At 46.4% G+C, this 14,664-nt stretch overlaps 1 protein-coding gene across 2 annotated transcripts in view; it reads left to right on the top strand.

Moving 5' to 3' along the window:
- VARS1 (valyl-tRNA synthetase 1) overlaps positions 1-14,664 on the top strand; it is a 36,189-nt gene that overhangs the window by 178 nt on the left and 21,347 nt on the right. The window contains exons 1-8 of one of the 2 annotated variants that reach the window (XM_053299725.1): positions 18-476; positions 3,421-3,793; positions 6,699-6,842; positions 8,584-8,734; positions 10,140-10,300; positions 11,404-11,488; positions 12,500-12,600; positions 14,171-14,298. In XM_053299725.1, the coding sequence (XP_053155700.1) occupies positions 3,440-3,793; positions 6,699-6,842; positions 8,584-8,734; positions 10,140-10,300; positions 11,404-11,488; positions 12,500-12,600; positions 14,171-14,298 (1,124 nt within the window). In that variant the 5' untranslated portion in view covers positions 18-476; positions 3,421-3,439. Of the gene's footprint in view, positions 1-17; positions 477-3,420; positions 3,794-6,698; positions 6,843-8,583; positions 8,735-10,139; positions 10,301-11,403; positions 11,489-12,499; positions 12,601-14,170; positions 14,299-14,664 lie in introns of those variants that run through there. The other variant, XM_053299724.1, reaches the window with a different exon arrangement.

The following is a 14,664-nucleotide window of genomic DNA, read 5'->3' as shown; positions in this document are numbered from 1 at the left end:
AACCCCGGGGGTCCTGGCTCCTAGTCTGGCCCAAACCCACTGCCCACCCTGTTTTCTAGGGAGCCTCCATACATACTTGCAGTTATTCTTCTTTCTGTCTAGTGCCTCGTTTATCTCCCAGCAGAGAACCCAGGAGTCCCAGTTCCTAGTCTGCTGTTTCCAAATTCACAGCAACTCTGTTCTCTTCTAAACAATGGATAATTCTTTGATTTCGTGTACCCCGGCCCCTTCTACCCAAAATCCCGCATTTGTTTCCCGGCTGCTGTCCTAAACTCACACCCGGTCATTAGTTGTTTGCTCCCTTCCAGAGATCCATATTCCAAAGATCCATATTGTCGGTTCCCAGATTCCACCATCACTTATTAACCCGTCCTGTGCTAGGAAACCCCGGAATCTTGGCTTTCACTAATCAAATCCTTAGATTTTAATCTTGCCAGTCTCTGTCTCCCCCTGCCCCGTTGTCCACTAAATAAAAGGTGAACCGTCACTCCCAGATTTAAGCATATTGTTTTTCTTCTCTGCTGACTAGATTTCAGATTGATTTGACAAAACAGCATGTTGAATATTTTATTTATTTATTTGTTCATTCATTCATTCATTCATTCAATTTATATACCAAATAAATAAATAAATAAATATTCAACTCAATCTGAAATCTCAAATCAATCTGAATATGATTTATAGGTGTAATCTCTGGGCCTTTCCTCCCCCCCCCCCCACATCTGCATTAGGGGAGTGATTATTCCTAGGGAAGAGGCAGACTAGCAGGGGCGTAGCTATAATTGAACGAAAGTGTTCAAAGAACACGGGCCCCCAGCTCCTGAGGGCCCTCCAGCTCCATCCCTCCCTATTTTCTTCATTGTCTTCCTCACTCTGGGGGGCCGCCCGAGAGAGGGATGAACACAGGCCCCCTCTCCCCTAGCTACGCCCCTGAGGCAGAGGAAGCAAATTAACCACCTTCATCCTGTATCTCAGACCTTCAAAAATGTGTCTGAGGGAGAGGAGGGTTCTTTTATGCTTGGGATTTATCCATTTGGATTTTTAAGACGCCACTAACCTGAGTTCTCAAGAGTGTGCTATGGTATCCTGGAGTATTTAAAATAAAATTCTTAGTGTTTGTATAATAATACAAGATAATCAATCAGAAAATCAATTCCTGTTCTCATTCACTGCTACAATTCTTCCTCCTGACTGTAATGCCAGGGGGAGAACTGGGTAGGGCAGATCTGGGAGCCAGAACTCCTGGGTTCTCTGGGCAGGGAGTAATGGCTGTTTAGAGCAGAGGAGGAACTGCTGAAAGGCAGGATTCCTGTCTCCTCTGAAAAGGGAATGAGATCTGAAGACCTGGTGCAGAAAAAGGAAGTGGGGGGGATTGGATTCTTCTCCCCACCTCCCACCGAACACTTTTCCTTCACATGGCAGTGTCTATAGGAGATACTTTAGATCAGCACTTTTATATTTCATATCTAGACAAAAGCATGTGCAGTGGTAGGGATTGTAGAGAGACAATGGATGTTTGGTCTGTCTGCCTGTCTCTGCAATTTGCATTTCTGCCCTAAAAGAGAAACTGATGAAGGGATTGCTGTAAATTGCATCATCTAAGTGCCGGTCACAAATCCTTTAGAGTTGAATAGTGCCAAGTCCATCCTATAAGACAGTGGATTCTGTAGTCATTGTGTCATTTCTATCCTCATAGCTGGTGGTATTATTAGCTGTAAAGTGATGCATAGTGTGGAGTAAGTTGTTAAAAAAAATTTCCCTCCTGTTTCATAATACTGACACTGGAGGTCATCACATGAAACTGGACAGGAAAAGAGAACCCTTTTCAGACGACGTGTAATTAATGTCTGGGATTCATTACCACAAGATGTGGCGGCGGCTTCTGGCTTCGTTAGTTTTTAAGGGGGATTAGACAATGTCATACAGGATAGATCTATCAGTTGTTATTGGGCATGATAGCTAAATGGAGCCTCCCTGTTCAGAAGCAGTGTACCTCTGCTTACCAATGGCTGGGTAGCAGTAGAAGGGGAGGACTATTTCTATCATGCATTTACTTGTGGACCTCTTGGAACTATCAGTTGGTGTGGTGTGAAGTCTGAGAGACCCAGAGAGCTGGTCGGAGGAGAGCTGGTCTTGTGGTAGCAAGCATGACTTGTCCCCTTAAGCTAAGTAGGATCCACCCTGGTTGCATACGAAAGGGAGACTAGAAGTGTGAGCACTGTCAGATATTCCGCTCAGGGGATGGAGCCGCTCTGGGAAGAGCATCTAGGCTCCAAGTTCCTTCCCTGGCACCTCCAAGATAGGGCTGAGAGAGATTCCTGCCTGCAACCTTGGAGAAGCCGCTGCCAGTCTGTAGACAATACTGAGTGAGATGGACTTATGGTCTGACTCAGTATATGGCAGCTTCCTATCTTCCTATGTTGTTCCTATGACCCAGCCATGAATCTGGGCTTTCCTAGTTTGAATCATGCCTCTGCCGTGAAATCACCCGGTGGTCTTAGGCAAGCCCTCCCTCGCAGCCTCAGTTTTTCAACTGCCATATGGAATGAATTATACTTCCTTCTTCCTTGCAGGGTGGTTGTAAGGATTACATCAGGATCATTTATGTGAAGTGCTTTTCATGCTCAAAAAGTGCTATAGGGTTGGGGCCGTAGTGCAGAACACCTGCTTTGCATGTAGAAGGTTCCACATCCTAACATCTCCAGTTAGGGCTGGGAAAGACTCCTTCCTGAAACCTTGGAAGGCTGCTGCTTGTCAGTGTAGACAATGCTGAGCTAGATGGACCAATGATCTGACTCGGTATAAGGCAGCTTTCTATGCTGTCTGAATGCTATGTGCTGTTATTGGACTAGATAGATCTTTGGTCTGATTCCCTGTCACTAATTCCCGTGTGGGTGAACCCTGTGTTTTGAGAAGCAGAGAGTCCTAGGGCACCTTAAAGACTAACTGGTTGTGTCACAAAGTCCTATATATTGGTCTTGTCTAAAGACTGCTTTCCTAATTTTCTGCTATGAGCAAGAATGGCTCCTGGGAAATTGAGCAGAGAAGCTATTGCAAACCGGGAGACGGGTAGTTCTTGATTTCCTTTTAAGATGTCAGTAAGACACAAAGAACTAATATAGTGTGTGGGTGGGCAGGTAAATACGGTGTATGGAGTAGTCACTTTTTGAGATAAATTTGCAAGGCTGCTCTCTGTACATGCAGATTGATGTCCAACTGAGGAGTCCATTTACATGTAAACTCATTTTCACTATGGTGGGCTTTTCTTCCATGCTTGCCTGAGTAGTATGAAAAAAGGATCTGCAGTGGCCCAATCTGTGATATAAAACCCTGCAAGTAGAGAGATTTATATTGGCTTTTGTTTGTGGACTGTATTGTGCGTGCTTTTCTTCTCTAAGGTTTTTTGTTGTTTGTTTTCAGGTCAATCCATCTTCTCAGCATGCCCACCTTATATCTTTCTCCGCATCCTGATAACTTCCAGAACCTCCGTGTGCTGGTCGCAGCTCGTTATGGCCGACAGGAGCCCAAAGTGGTTGGGCTTCCTCCCGATACAGAGTTGGGGAACCCTTCCTTCTCCTTGCCCAAACTTCCAGCTTTAGAAACCCAGACGGGCGTCTACGTGTCTGGTCCAGCAGCTGTTTCTTACTTCCTGTCCCCCGATGCTATGAGAGGAGAAAACCCAGAAGCGGGCACTCTGATACGGCAGTGGATTAGTTATGCTGACTTGGAAATTGCCCCCGCGGCCTGTGCAGCGGCCTTCTCTGTGCTGGGTGTCTCCAAGCAAAGTAAACAGGTGAGAGGCAGGCTGTGTGGGCTGTGCTGGTGTCTTGTACTGTAGCGGTTGTGCAGCATAGTGGTTAATAGTGTGAGCTGTGAACCAGGAAGTCATAGAAACATAGGAAGCTGCCATCTACTGAGTCAGACTATTGGTCTATCTAGTTCAGTATTGTCTTCACAGACTGGCAGCGGCTTCTCCAAGGTTGCATGCAGGAAACTCTCTCAGCCCTATCTTGGAGAAGCCAGGGAGGGAACTTGGAACCTTCTGCTCTTCCCAGAGCGGCTCCATCCCCTGAGTGGAATATCTTACTGTGCTCACACTTCTAGTCTCCCTTTCATATGCAACCTACCACAAGTTCAGCTCTCCTCTCCGACCAGCTCTCCTCTCCGACCAGCTCTCCTCTCCGACCAGCTCTCCTTTCCAAGTCCCTAGATCAAATCTTGCCTCCTCTACAAACATTCTAGATGACTGTAAATAAACAGGGATTTCTTCATTCCAGCTCCCTCCTCCCCCTGCTGCAATATGAAAAAATTGACTTACCTTACAGGGCTTAAGTTATTGATATTATGAATGTGAAATGCTTTAAACACTTTGACAGTGCTGTGTTAATTATTATGCATATATTTTTATACTGCTCAGTGAGATAGTCCTAGGTGGTTTACCAACAGAGAATTAAACGTGTTAAATAATTAAAACAGTGAGGTAATATTCTTGAGGCAGGCATCTGTTGGGTTAAATAATACTTTGCCAGAGCTGCATCCAAGTATTCTTCCTTAAAACCACAATCAGGTTTGTGATCTGTAAAGCATGCACTTGGGGGTCTAGATAAAGAATCCATCCATGTGTGCATGTTTGGGAGGATTGTCATGGGAAGGAGCTGTGACTTCTGTGCTCTTCAGAAAGGAAAATTGAGGTGGGAGTGTCAGACGGACCAGGGAGACCCAGGTTCAAATCTCCGCTCAGCCATGAAAGTCAGTGGGTGATTTTGGGCTAGTCACTATCTCTTGGCCTAACCTACTTCACAGGGCTGTGATGAGTCCATTAAGGTGTTGTTGGGGAATGGGCACATTGTCCTAAGCCAGGGATAGGCAGCCTTGGCTCTCCAGCTGTTGTTGAACTACAGATCCCACCATCCCCAGTCACAATTTATTCTGGTGGGGGATGATGGGAGGAAAGCTGGATTTGTGGTAGCAAGCATGAGTTGTCCCCTTTACTAAGCAGGGACTGCCCTGGTTTGCATTTGAATGGGAGACTACCTGTGAGCACTGTAAGATATTCCATTTAGGGGATGGAGCTGCTCTGGGAAGAGCAGAAGGTTCCAAGTGTGCCAGCTCTAGGGTTTGTGGGACTGCTGGGCAAGATGCACTCTGTGTAAGAGATTGCCCCACCTGTCTGCTTGCATGCAGAAGGTTCCAAGTTCCCTCCCTGGCATCTCCAAGATAGGGCTGAGAGAGATGCCTGCCTGCAACCTTGGAGAAGCCGCTGCCAATCTGGGTAGACAATACAGAGCTAGATGGACCAGTGGTCTGACTTGGTATCGTGGCAGAGCCTCCAATGAGCAAATGGGTTCCAAGAACCCGGGCTGCTACTCCCAGCCACACCCTCTGTATCTGACGTCAGACTCAGGGGGTGTAGCTTTGCTCACAAGTGGGGCCACACGGCCCCATTTGCAAGCTAAACCAGCGCCGCATTCACAGCGTGGCCAGGAGTGACTCTCCCTGCCTTTTAGGCTTTCACACGGGAGTATGTGGCCCCCTTTGCAAGCAAGCCCTGCCCCCTATATCTGATGTCATATGTGGGGGGAGGGGGCTAGAGGGCCCGCCCCACAGCAGGCTGCACCCAGGCCAACGCTGGCCTCCTTCCGCCCCTGCTTGGTATAAGGCAGCTTCCTGTGTTCCTGTGTCCTATGTATCTTCCTATTGTCCTAACCCAGTGCTTTTCATGGCAAGGCCCAGGAGCCAGTGGCAGCTCCCATCATCCCTAAGTGCATCTCCTTTACAAATTGCTTATTCGACCTCTGCAGGGCTGTAGCCAAAGCTGAACATGCCACACTGCCCCCTCCCTTGGCACTGCGCGGCGGCAGCTGTCCCCTACCATCCAGTGCTATGATTTTCCTAGTGCTGTGGGCAGGGCAGGCTTTAAGCGAAATGGAGCCTTGTCAGGTCTCTGGGATGGTGCTCATGGAGCTCTGGGAAGGGTAGTCCTTCCCTAGAGCTTCATGGCTAGGGCTCAACAAAGCTCAGTTTCTCTTCAAGACCACCCTCCCTGCCGGCTCTGAGGAAAGCACAGCACTGCACAGAAGTCAGTACCAGGGGCGTAACTACCATTAGGCAAGGGGAGGCGACTGCCTGGGGGCCCCCACTCCTTGAGGGACCCCCCAGAGGCAAGTCACATGTGAAGTGAGTGTGTGTGTATCAGCGAGGGGCCCATTTTAAAATTTTGTCTCTGGGCCCACTCCAGCTTCGTTACGCCCCTGGTCAGTACAATGGGAATTTGGCTCTTGCAGTGAATATCTTTTTTTGCCGCAGTGGCCCTCACTCGAAAAATAGTGAAGATCACTTTCCTAATCTCTTGGAAGAAGGACGGGATAGAAATGTAAGCAATTGTTGTTTTGTTTGCACCAGAACAAGCTTGGTTTATTTTAATTTATTTACCATATTGATATACTGTCCCAAACTTGTGTCTCTGGGCGGTTGACAATAAAGCAGCACAAGCCAAAACAAAATTTAAAATGTGAAAACATTAAAATAATTTAAAATGTAACAGAATGTTAAAAACGGTGAGTCTGATTAAAAGCCTGGGTGAACAAATGTGTCTTAACTGCCTTCTTAATAGTTATCCGAGATGGGAGGGCTCTTATTTCAGCCAGGAGCACAGGGTTCTGTATGTGAGTCTTGTTACACTCTCTCCTCCTACCCAGGTGACGGATCGTGCTGTGGCAGAACTCCAGAAACTACTTGCAGTGTTGGACGGTCACTTGAAGCTGCGGACGTACCTGGTGGGGGAAACTGTGACCTTGGCTGATGTGACAGTAGCCTGTTCTCTGCTGTTGCCATATAAATACGTGAGTTTCCTTGCACTCCCTCTGCTCTCTCTCTTTCACGCCATCCTAACTTTGGCAGGAATTTCTGCAGCAATTTCTAGATGGGCCTTGTTTCCAATCGGTTTTACTCAAGGTGCTTTTGAGCAAGTTGCAAAAACCAGCTGGTATTTTCTTTTTTAAGAGATGTGGGGGATGGGGGAGAGAGCAGAAACTAGAATATTTGCAACCTGTACTGGATACTTTGCTTTGTTTCCTTATAGATATGCTGTACTAGTGCAGTGACAATCCCAAACTTAATTATACCTTTGAGGATCCAGAAAGATACATAAAAATACAACATGGCTTTTCTCCTAAAAATTAACATGTATAAACAGCAGAAACGTCTCTTTCTAGAGGTTAGGAAATCCATATTCAGGAAGCAGGAAGAATCAAATGGCAGCAGTAACATTATTTGACTTGTGTAAAAGTAAATGTGATATGCCATTGTAGTCAATTATATAGGCCAAAAAAGGAATAAGGCAGTGCCTCATAGACTAGTTAATATTTTAATGTGTGAGCTTTTGTGGATTATAACCCACTTCCTTAGATGCAGAGTAAAAGCAAGGATGGTCAATTACTGGCAGATAGTGACAAAATAACATTATTTAAAATATTGCTCTAAATATTTCATAGAGCAGTAAGTGCCTAAGTGCCTTCCTGGAGGCGATATTGGGCTGGATGAGAGATAACAAACTGAAGTTGAATCCTAACAAGACGAAGGTACTGTCTGTAGGTGGTCGGGATCTGAGAGATGGTTTAGATCTGCCTGTTTTGGATGGGGTTACACTCCCCGTAAAAGATCAGGTTCGTAGTCTTGGAGTGCTCCTGGATCCCAAACTCTCCCTGGTTTCTCAGGTTGAGGCTGTGGCCAGGAGTGCTTTTTATCAGCTTTGGCTGATATGCCATATATATCCATTTCTGGAGACAAACGACCTTAAAACTGTGGTACATATGCTGGTAACCTCTAGACTTGACTAGTGTAATGCACCCTATGTGAGGCTGCCTTTGTATGTAGTTCAGAAACTATAATTGGTACAGAATGTGGCAGCCAGATTGGTCTCTGGGTTTACCCGAAGGGACCGTATTAACACTGATTCTAAAAGAATTTCACTGGCTGCCGATATGTTTCCGAATGAGATATAAAGTGCTGCTTATAAGGCCCTTAGTGGCTTAGGTCCAGGGTACATTAAGAGAGCGCCTTCTCTGTCGTGAACCCTGTCGCCTATTAAGATCATCCGGAGAGGTCCGACTATGGGTGCCGCAAACTTGTTTGGTGGCAACTCGGGACCGGGCCTTCTCTGTGGTTGCCCCAGGGCTTTGGAATGTGCTCGCTGCTGAAATAAGAGCATCTCCTTCTCTGTTTGCTTTTAGGAGGACCTTGAAGACATACCTGTTTTTCCAGGCTTTTAGCTGAAATTTAAATTTAAATTTTTAAATTTTTAATCTATTGTGATTTTTATCTGTTTTTATGAATTTTAAATGTTTTGTTTTATATTATGTTTTAATCTGTACACCACCTAGAGATTTCTGTACTAGGCGGTATAGAAATGCAATCAATCAATCATTTTTTTTTACTCTTAGTAGTTGTAAACATATTTAATGGACTAGTGATTCCCAAACTCCCTTCACTTATTAAATGGAATCTCCCTGTCAAATTCTAACCTCTTCATCCGTAATTATTAACACTCCCCCACACTTCTGCACCTCCTGATATTTCTTCTAGGTCCTAGACCAAGCTCTCCGTACTTCTTACACCAACGTTACCCGATGGTTCCAGACCTGCATTAACCAGCCAGAATTTCAAGCTGTTTTGGGTCCAGTGAAGCTGTGTGACCAGGTGCCAGGAGTGGGTGCCCCTAAATCGGAGCTCAAGGGTAAGATGAGGCTTCTTTTCTCTTTGTCCCCAAACAATTTGTGAGTATTTGGGGCAAAGGAACTTGGATAGAGACTAAGGCTGCCACATTTATTCAGTTAACTGACTAGATTGATTTAAACACCCTTTGTGTGATTTTTTTTTTTAAAAGGTGCCCTGATTAATTGGGCAGAAGATATGTTTAAGATTGATAATTATTTTAGATACAAGTACCTAAAATTGTGTGTGATGAGTGACATCTTAGAAGAGCATTCCCCCCTTCTTTCACATGGATGCACATGAGCAGGATGGCCCTTCTAGGGTAGTGCCTGAAGTGGCAAATTAGCACATCATCTAAAAGTAGTGGATAGCATCTGGACTACCAGGCTGTGGTAGTCTGGATATGTAGTATCCAGGCTGTGCTCTATCAACAGAAGCTCCTTCCATTTGTAGAGGGAGCTTCTGAAGAAGGAGCACCGCTCTGGTAAAGTCCTGGATGCCTCCCAAAATATGCTTTCCCCCCTTCAGAATTATTTATGTAGATTAAATATTAGTAAGATAATAAAGTGATCAGGTTAGTGAAGAACCAGGATGATTGTGTTCTTCTGTAAGGAAGTAGATGGGTGGTTTGGAGGTGGGTCTAATGGCACAGCGGGGGAGCAACCTGCCTAGAGAGCAGGAGGCTGTTGGTTCGAATCTCCGCTGGTGTGTTTCCCAGAATATGGGAAACTCCTATATCGGGCAGCAGCGATATAGGAAGGTGCTGAAAGGCATCATCTCATACTGCGCAATGTTAACCCCTCCTGAATTCTACCAAGAAAACCACAGGGCTCTTTGGTCGCCAGGAGTTGACACTGACTCTACAGCACAGCCTTTCCTTTTCGGGGGGAAGTGGGATCAGATTGGTTGAAATACAGAAGGAAGTGGGCGGGGGGGTAAGACAAGCTTGGATATATTAAATTATAAAGTTGTTCTCAACTTTTTATAAAGAAAAAAAAATTGACCAAACCAGTATACAATAAAATATATAAGCCCGATGTAATAAAAAATAATAAATCCAGTCAAAGAAGGAACTCTGAAAAAAATTCCACCTTGCAACCTTAGATGCTAACCTAAAGCAGAAAGTTTTACTGCCTCCTAAAGGAGACAAAGAACTGGTAGGCACCACTACAAAGAAGGTTCTAGCCTGCATTCCTATCTCAGCCTATCATCTTGAACAAATTGGTGGAAGAGCTGGACTTCCCCACTGATTTAATGAGAGGTGTGTGTGTGTGTGTGTGTGTGTGTGTGTGTGCGCGCGCGCGCATGCATGTGTGTGCATGCACGCACTGGTGGTTGGTGTGGAGGGGGCACGGTTTCTTGTGAGGAAAGGCATGATCTGTTGAAGAGGTGGGATGAGTGTACTGGTCTCTGTCCTGTCCCTCAAGAGCCTTCAGTACGTCCTGGGACAGAGCTGCCAGAGCAGAGAGAGCTAACAGAGCCCCCAGCCAAAAGTGCATCCCAGCTGAAGAAAGAGGCCAAGAAAAAAGAAAAACTGGAGAAGTTTCAACAGAAGAAGGAAAAGAACCAGCAGCAGCAAAAGGGAGAGGTAAATGTTGTAGAAAGGGAGCAGGTTTAGACTTACAGAAAAAGCAGGGCTTCTGAACGGAGGAATGGAGGGAAGTGTCTTCAGCTGAGTTGGTCCATCTAGCTCAGTTGTTTCTACATGCACTGATCAGCAGCCGCTCTCCAGGGTTCCAGACAGAGGTCTTGCCCTGCCCTACCTTGACATGCCAGGCAAACTTCTTGGGAAGTTCTGCATACAAAGCATGTGATCTGTGACTGAGCCAGTCCCCCACAGCCCTTGGAAGGGGTATATGCTTAGGTTTTGGGGTGTTTCTAAAAAACAGTTTCCCCTAGCCAAAACTCCTTGCTGTGAGAAGCCATCATGTTGGGAGGAGAGATCCCAGTCTAGTCACTTTCTGACATGCAAGTTCTCTGTGTGCAAGATATAGCAGTAATGTCAGTAGCTTTTAACAGAGTATGCTAGATCAGGTTTTTTTTTAATCTTGGGCCCTGCCGATGTTGATGGACTACAACTTGCATCATCCCCAGCCACAATGGACATGGCTGGGGATGATGGAAGTTGTAGTCCATCAACATCTGGGGGCCCAAGATTAAGAAACCCTGTGCTAGATTATTGTTTTGCCCCTTGCCTTCTCTTACTTTGCCACATTTACTGTAGCTTTTTTGATGTTTTATTGTCGTGATTTTTGTGTGTTGTTAATTTCACATTGTTGGCTATTTATTTATTTTTAATTGATTGTACACCTCTGGCAAGAACTGAAAGCTGGGGCATAAATATCTAAAATAAATAAATAGTTACTTTCCTTACTGGTCAGCAGTTACATTTATAAATTGCCTTTGGGAACCTTCTGTATGGGTACGTATGCTGATGTCTTGTTGTAGCTCAGTTGATGTTCTTTTTTTGATCTGACTTTGTGTTGTCCTTGATTGATTTTATTCTAATCTGGGCAGCTTTGAAATCCAGTTTCACTGAAAAGTGAGAGGAAATTGATTATTTTTTAAAATGTGGTTTAAAGCGGGAATATGCATTTAGCTAACCTCAGAACATGGTGGAAAAAAGAGAAGAATGCTCATTGTATTTTAAGCTAATGACCCTCTTCCTCTCACCCCTTGGATTCTTTGCAGAAGAAGCCCAAGGCTGAAAAGAAGGAAAAGAAGGATCTTGAAGTTATAACCTATGACATTCCAACCCTTCCAGGGGAAAAAAAAGGTATTGTGAAGGTGGACAGGGGAGGGGAAAGGAGAGAGCTGGGGTGTTTGTGAGTCAGAGGTGATCTCTGCCTCACTCTGTAGTTGGGCCTTAGTGAGTCTATGGGTCAGTTGCGGAGAGCATGCTTTGCATGCAGAAGGTCCCAGGTTCAATCCCTGACACTTCTGGGCAGGGCTGGGGAAGACCCCTGCTTGTCATCCTGGAGGGCCACTATCAGGGTAGACAATACCGAGCCAGATGGATAGTCAGTATAACGCAGTTTCGCGTGTTCAGCCATCTAGTAAGCTATTAGAAGCTGCATTCTGCTAAGGCATGGTGTGGGGAAGAGAAGAAAATGAAAAGTGTTCTACAACCCAGGTTCACAGATTGCTGCCTGTACAGTATAGGACACTGTGCCTTTGGATGTTGGGCAAATGAAATTAAATGAACAGCAGTCCAGCTCTGTGTGGTCTGCTCCAGCTGGTGGTGGCTCTCCAAAATCTCAGGCAGAGGGTCTTTCCCAGCTCAGCTTGCCGAGATCCCTTTTTGTAGAATCCTAGAATGGTAAGAGTTGGAAGGGATCTGGGTGGTTTTCTCGTCCTGCTCAGTGCAGGAATCTGCTGGAGCATCCCTGAGAGATGGTTGTGCAGCTGGGGCTTGAAAACTGAAGAAGAGTCCCCCACTGCATCCTCCACAGTTCCTCCCAATGGCTAGCCTAAATCGGCTTCCTTGTAATCTCAACTGGAGATAGATTGAGCGTGGGGCCCAGTTATGAAAGAACAGTGGTCCTGGTGGGTCACCTCTTACTACGCTCCTGTGGCCCAGAGACCTTTACGCTCATCAGCAGTCTCTACTACTAATGAACATCAGTCAGTTGCTTTTGTTCATCACTGGTGATTGCATTAGAAACCTTGCAAAAGATGTGGCTTCCTCCGCCCTGCTGTGCCCCTGACTGGATGGAGCAGGAGTGGGTTGTGTGAGCAAACCACTCCGTCTGTCCTCACTCACAGCCCTCCTGCTTTCTCCTCCCAGATGTGACTTGCGCCATGCCCGACTCCTACAGCCCACAGTACGTTGAAGCTGCCTGGTACCCGTGGTGGGAGAGCCAGGGATTTTTCAAGCCAGAGTATGGGGTGAGTGTGGGCCTGCCGTTCATGCTAGATGAGACCCCACAGGGTCATTTAGTTTGCTGCTAGAGTTGCCCAGGCTGGGCAAGGACAGCTGGTCTTGTGGTAGCAAGCATGACCTGTCCCCTTAGCTAAGCAGGGTCTGCCCTGGTTGCATATGAATGGGAGACTAGAAGTGTTCCCTCCCTGGCTTCTCCAAGATAGGGCTGAGAGAGATTCCTACCTGCAACCTTGGAGAAGCCACTGCCAGCCTGTGACAATACTGGAGATGCACCTTTGGTCTGACTCAGTATATGGCAGCATCCTGTTTGTTCCTGTGTGTGTGATGTGCAATGGAGTGGGATATCTTCCGTCACAAGGTGGGAGTAAGGAGCTAAGTTTCTTCAGCATTCTCCTTGCACTTCAGGATACCACTCAGCACTTACAAAGTGCTTTAAAGTGTTGAAAGCACTTCAAGAGGTTTATTTCAGTAATCCTTACAACAACACTGTACATCATTCCATATTGGGGGTCCGGGGCTGAGAGACAGTGGATTGTCCAAAGCAGGGCTGCACACCTTTGGCCCTCCAGGTGTTGTTGTATTACTGCTCCCATCATCCCCTGCCACAGTGGCTAACAGTCAGGGATGATGGGAGTGGTAGGCCAAGAACACCAGGAGAGCTAAAGTTGTGCAGCCCTGGTATAAGGTGTCCGGTCCCATGCTTCAGCCCAGAGCCCATGAGGTCTGGTGGCTGATGAAGCAAGGTAGGGCTTGGTCAGGATAGCATCACAGATTGTGTTGACCCAACAAGCTGAGAAATGCTCCTGGGCTCAGTTGGCCTGCCCCTGCTGCTGCCTGAAGAGCAACAGTCTTAAAGGAGCAGCCCTCCTGAAGTCTGGCACCTCACCTGTCACTGGTGCTGACGTGCAAATATCAGAGAGGGTGAAGGAAGGGGAGGAGCCAGCTACCCCCAGAGGTCTGGGGTTCCAAGGATGTTGCTTTGGGGTGGGCAGTGGTGGTGGGGAGATGTTCAGGCTCCACAGAGATCTCTGGAGCTCTCTCAGTTTCTGTCCTGGTGCTGGATCTGCTTCTTTGGGGTCAGACTGTGGTCTGGGGTCTTCTTTCTTTCTTTCTTTCTTTCTTTCTTTCTTTCTTTCTTTCTTTCTTTCTTTCTTTCTTTCTTTCTTTCTTTTTATTGTATTTATGATATAACCTAATGAGTACAAGGCAGATGCAAGATTTTAATAAGGGATTTTCTGGTTCGCAACTCACTCCTTGAGCCTGTGCAATTTTCCCCCACCCCTGTATTTTCTTCCCTGTACTTGAGAGCAAATGCACAGAGTTACCACCCTGCAGGAGTCTATGACGATGCAGTGGCAACTTCTCTTCAGCACCCTGTCCACGCCCCCTCCTGGCTGCCCAGTGGGCACTTGCGGGGACCAAATTCTCTCTCGAGTGCTTGTTCCAAGTGCAGAAGGACTCTGCCCAGCCACATTTGCCACCTCTCTTTCATCTCGCGGCATAGAGTGGGTAATGGGTTCACCACCACAGGCAAGTCTCTCAGTCCTCACTTAATTTGTCTTCTCCTCTCACCAGCGTCGCAGTGTGTCTGAGCCGAACCCCAAAGGCCTCTTCATGATGTGTATCCCTCCACCCAACGTCACAGGATCTCTCCATCTTGGCCATGCTCTCACCAACGCCATCCAGGACTCTCTAACTCGATGGTGAGGTACCTCTGAGGCATTTATTTACAGTCGCCCTGTTCTTATCCTGGGATTCCAGGCCTTTTCTCTCCACTCCATTACTCACAGGGATACGATCTTGTATCATTTATATATGTGTTGTTTAAATTTCTACTTTGCCTTTCTTCCATTATGGAACTTGTGGTAGCCTGTGGAGAGTTTCAAGGTGGTCTCCCATCAAGGCACTGGCTGACATCCTGACTAAATGTACTAGAGGAAGGCCAATTGGAATTTAGTAGTTCTTTAGAGTAACTCCTGAGTGGTTCTAGTTGTGCACTTAAAAAACAAACAAAACCTGCCTGAAACTGTAGAGATCTCCTGCCAGTTGATGTAGAGTGCTAGGCTAGA

The sequence above is a fragment of the Hemicordylus capensis genome, chromosome 2 (genome assembly GCF_027244095.1).
Source record: "Hemicordylus capensis ecotype Gifberg chromosome 2, rHemCap1.1.pri, whole genome shotgun sequence".
Classification (NCBI taxonomy): Eukaryota; Metazoa; Chordata; class Lepidosauria; order Squamata; family Cordylidae; genus Hemicordylus; species Hemicordylus capensis.
Note: the sequence above shows the minus strand (reverse complement) of the source record. Positions and strands in the feature narration are given on the sequence as shown.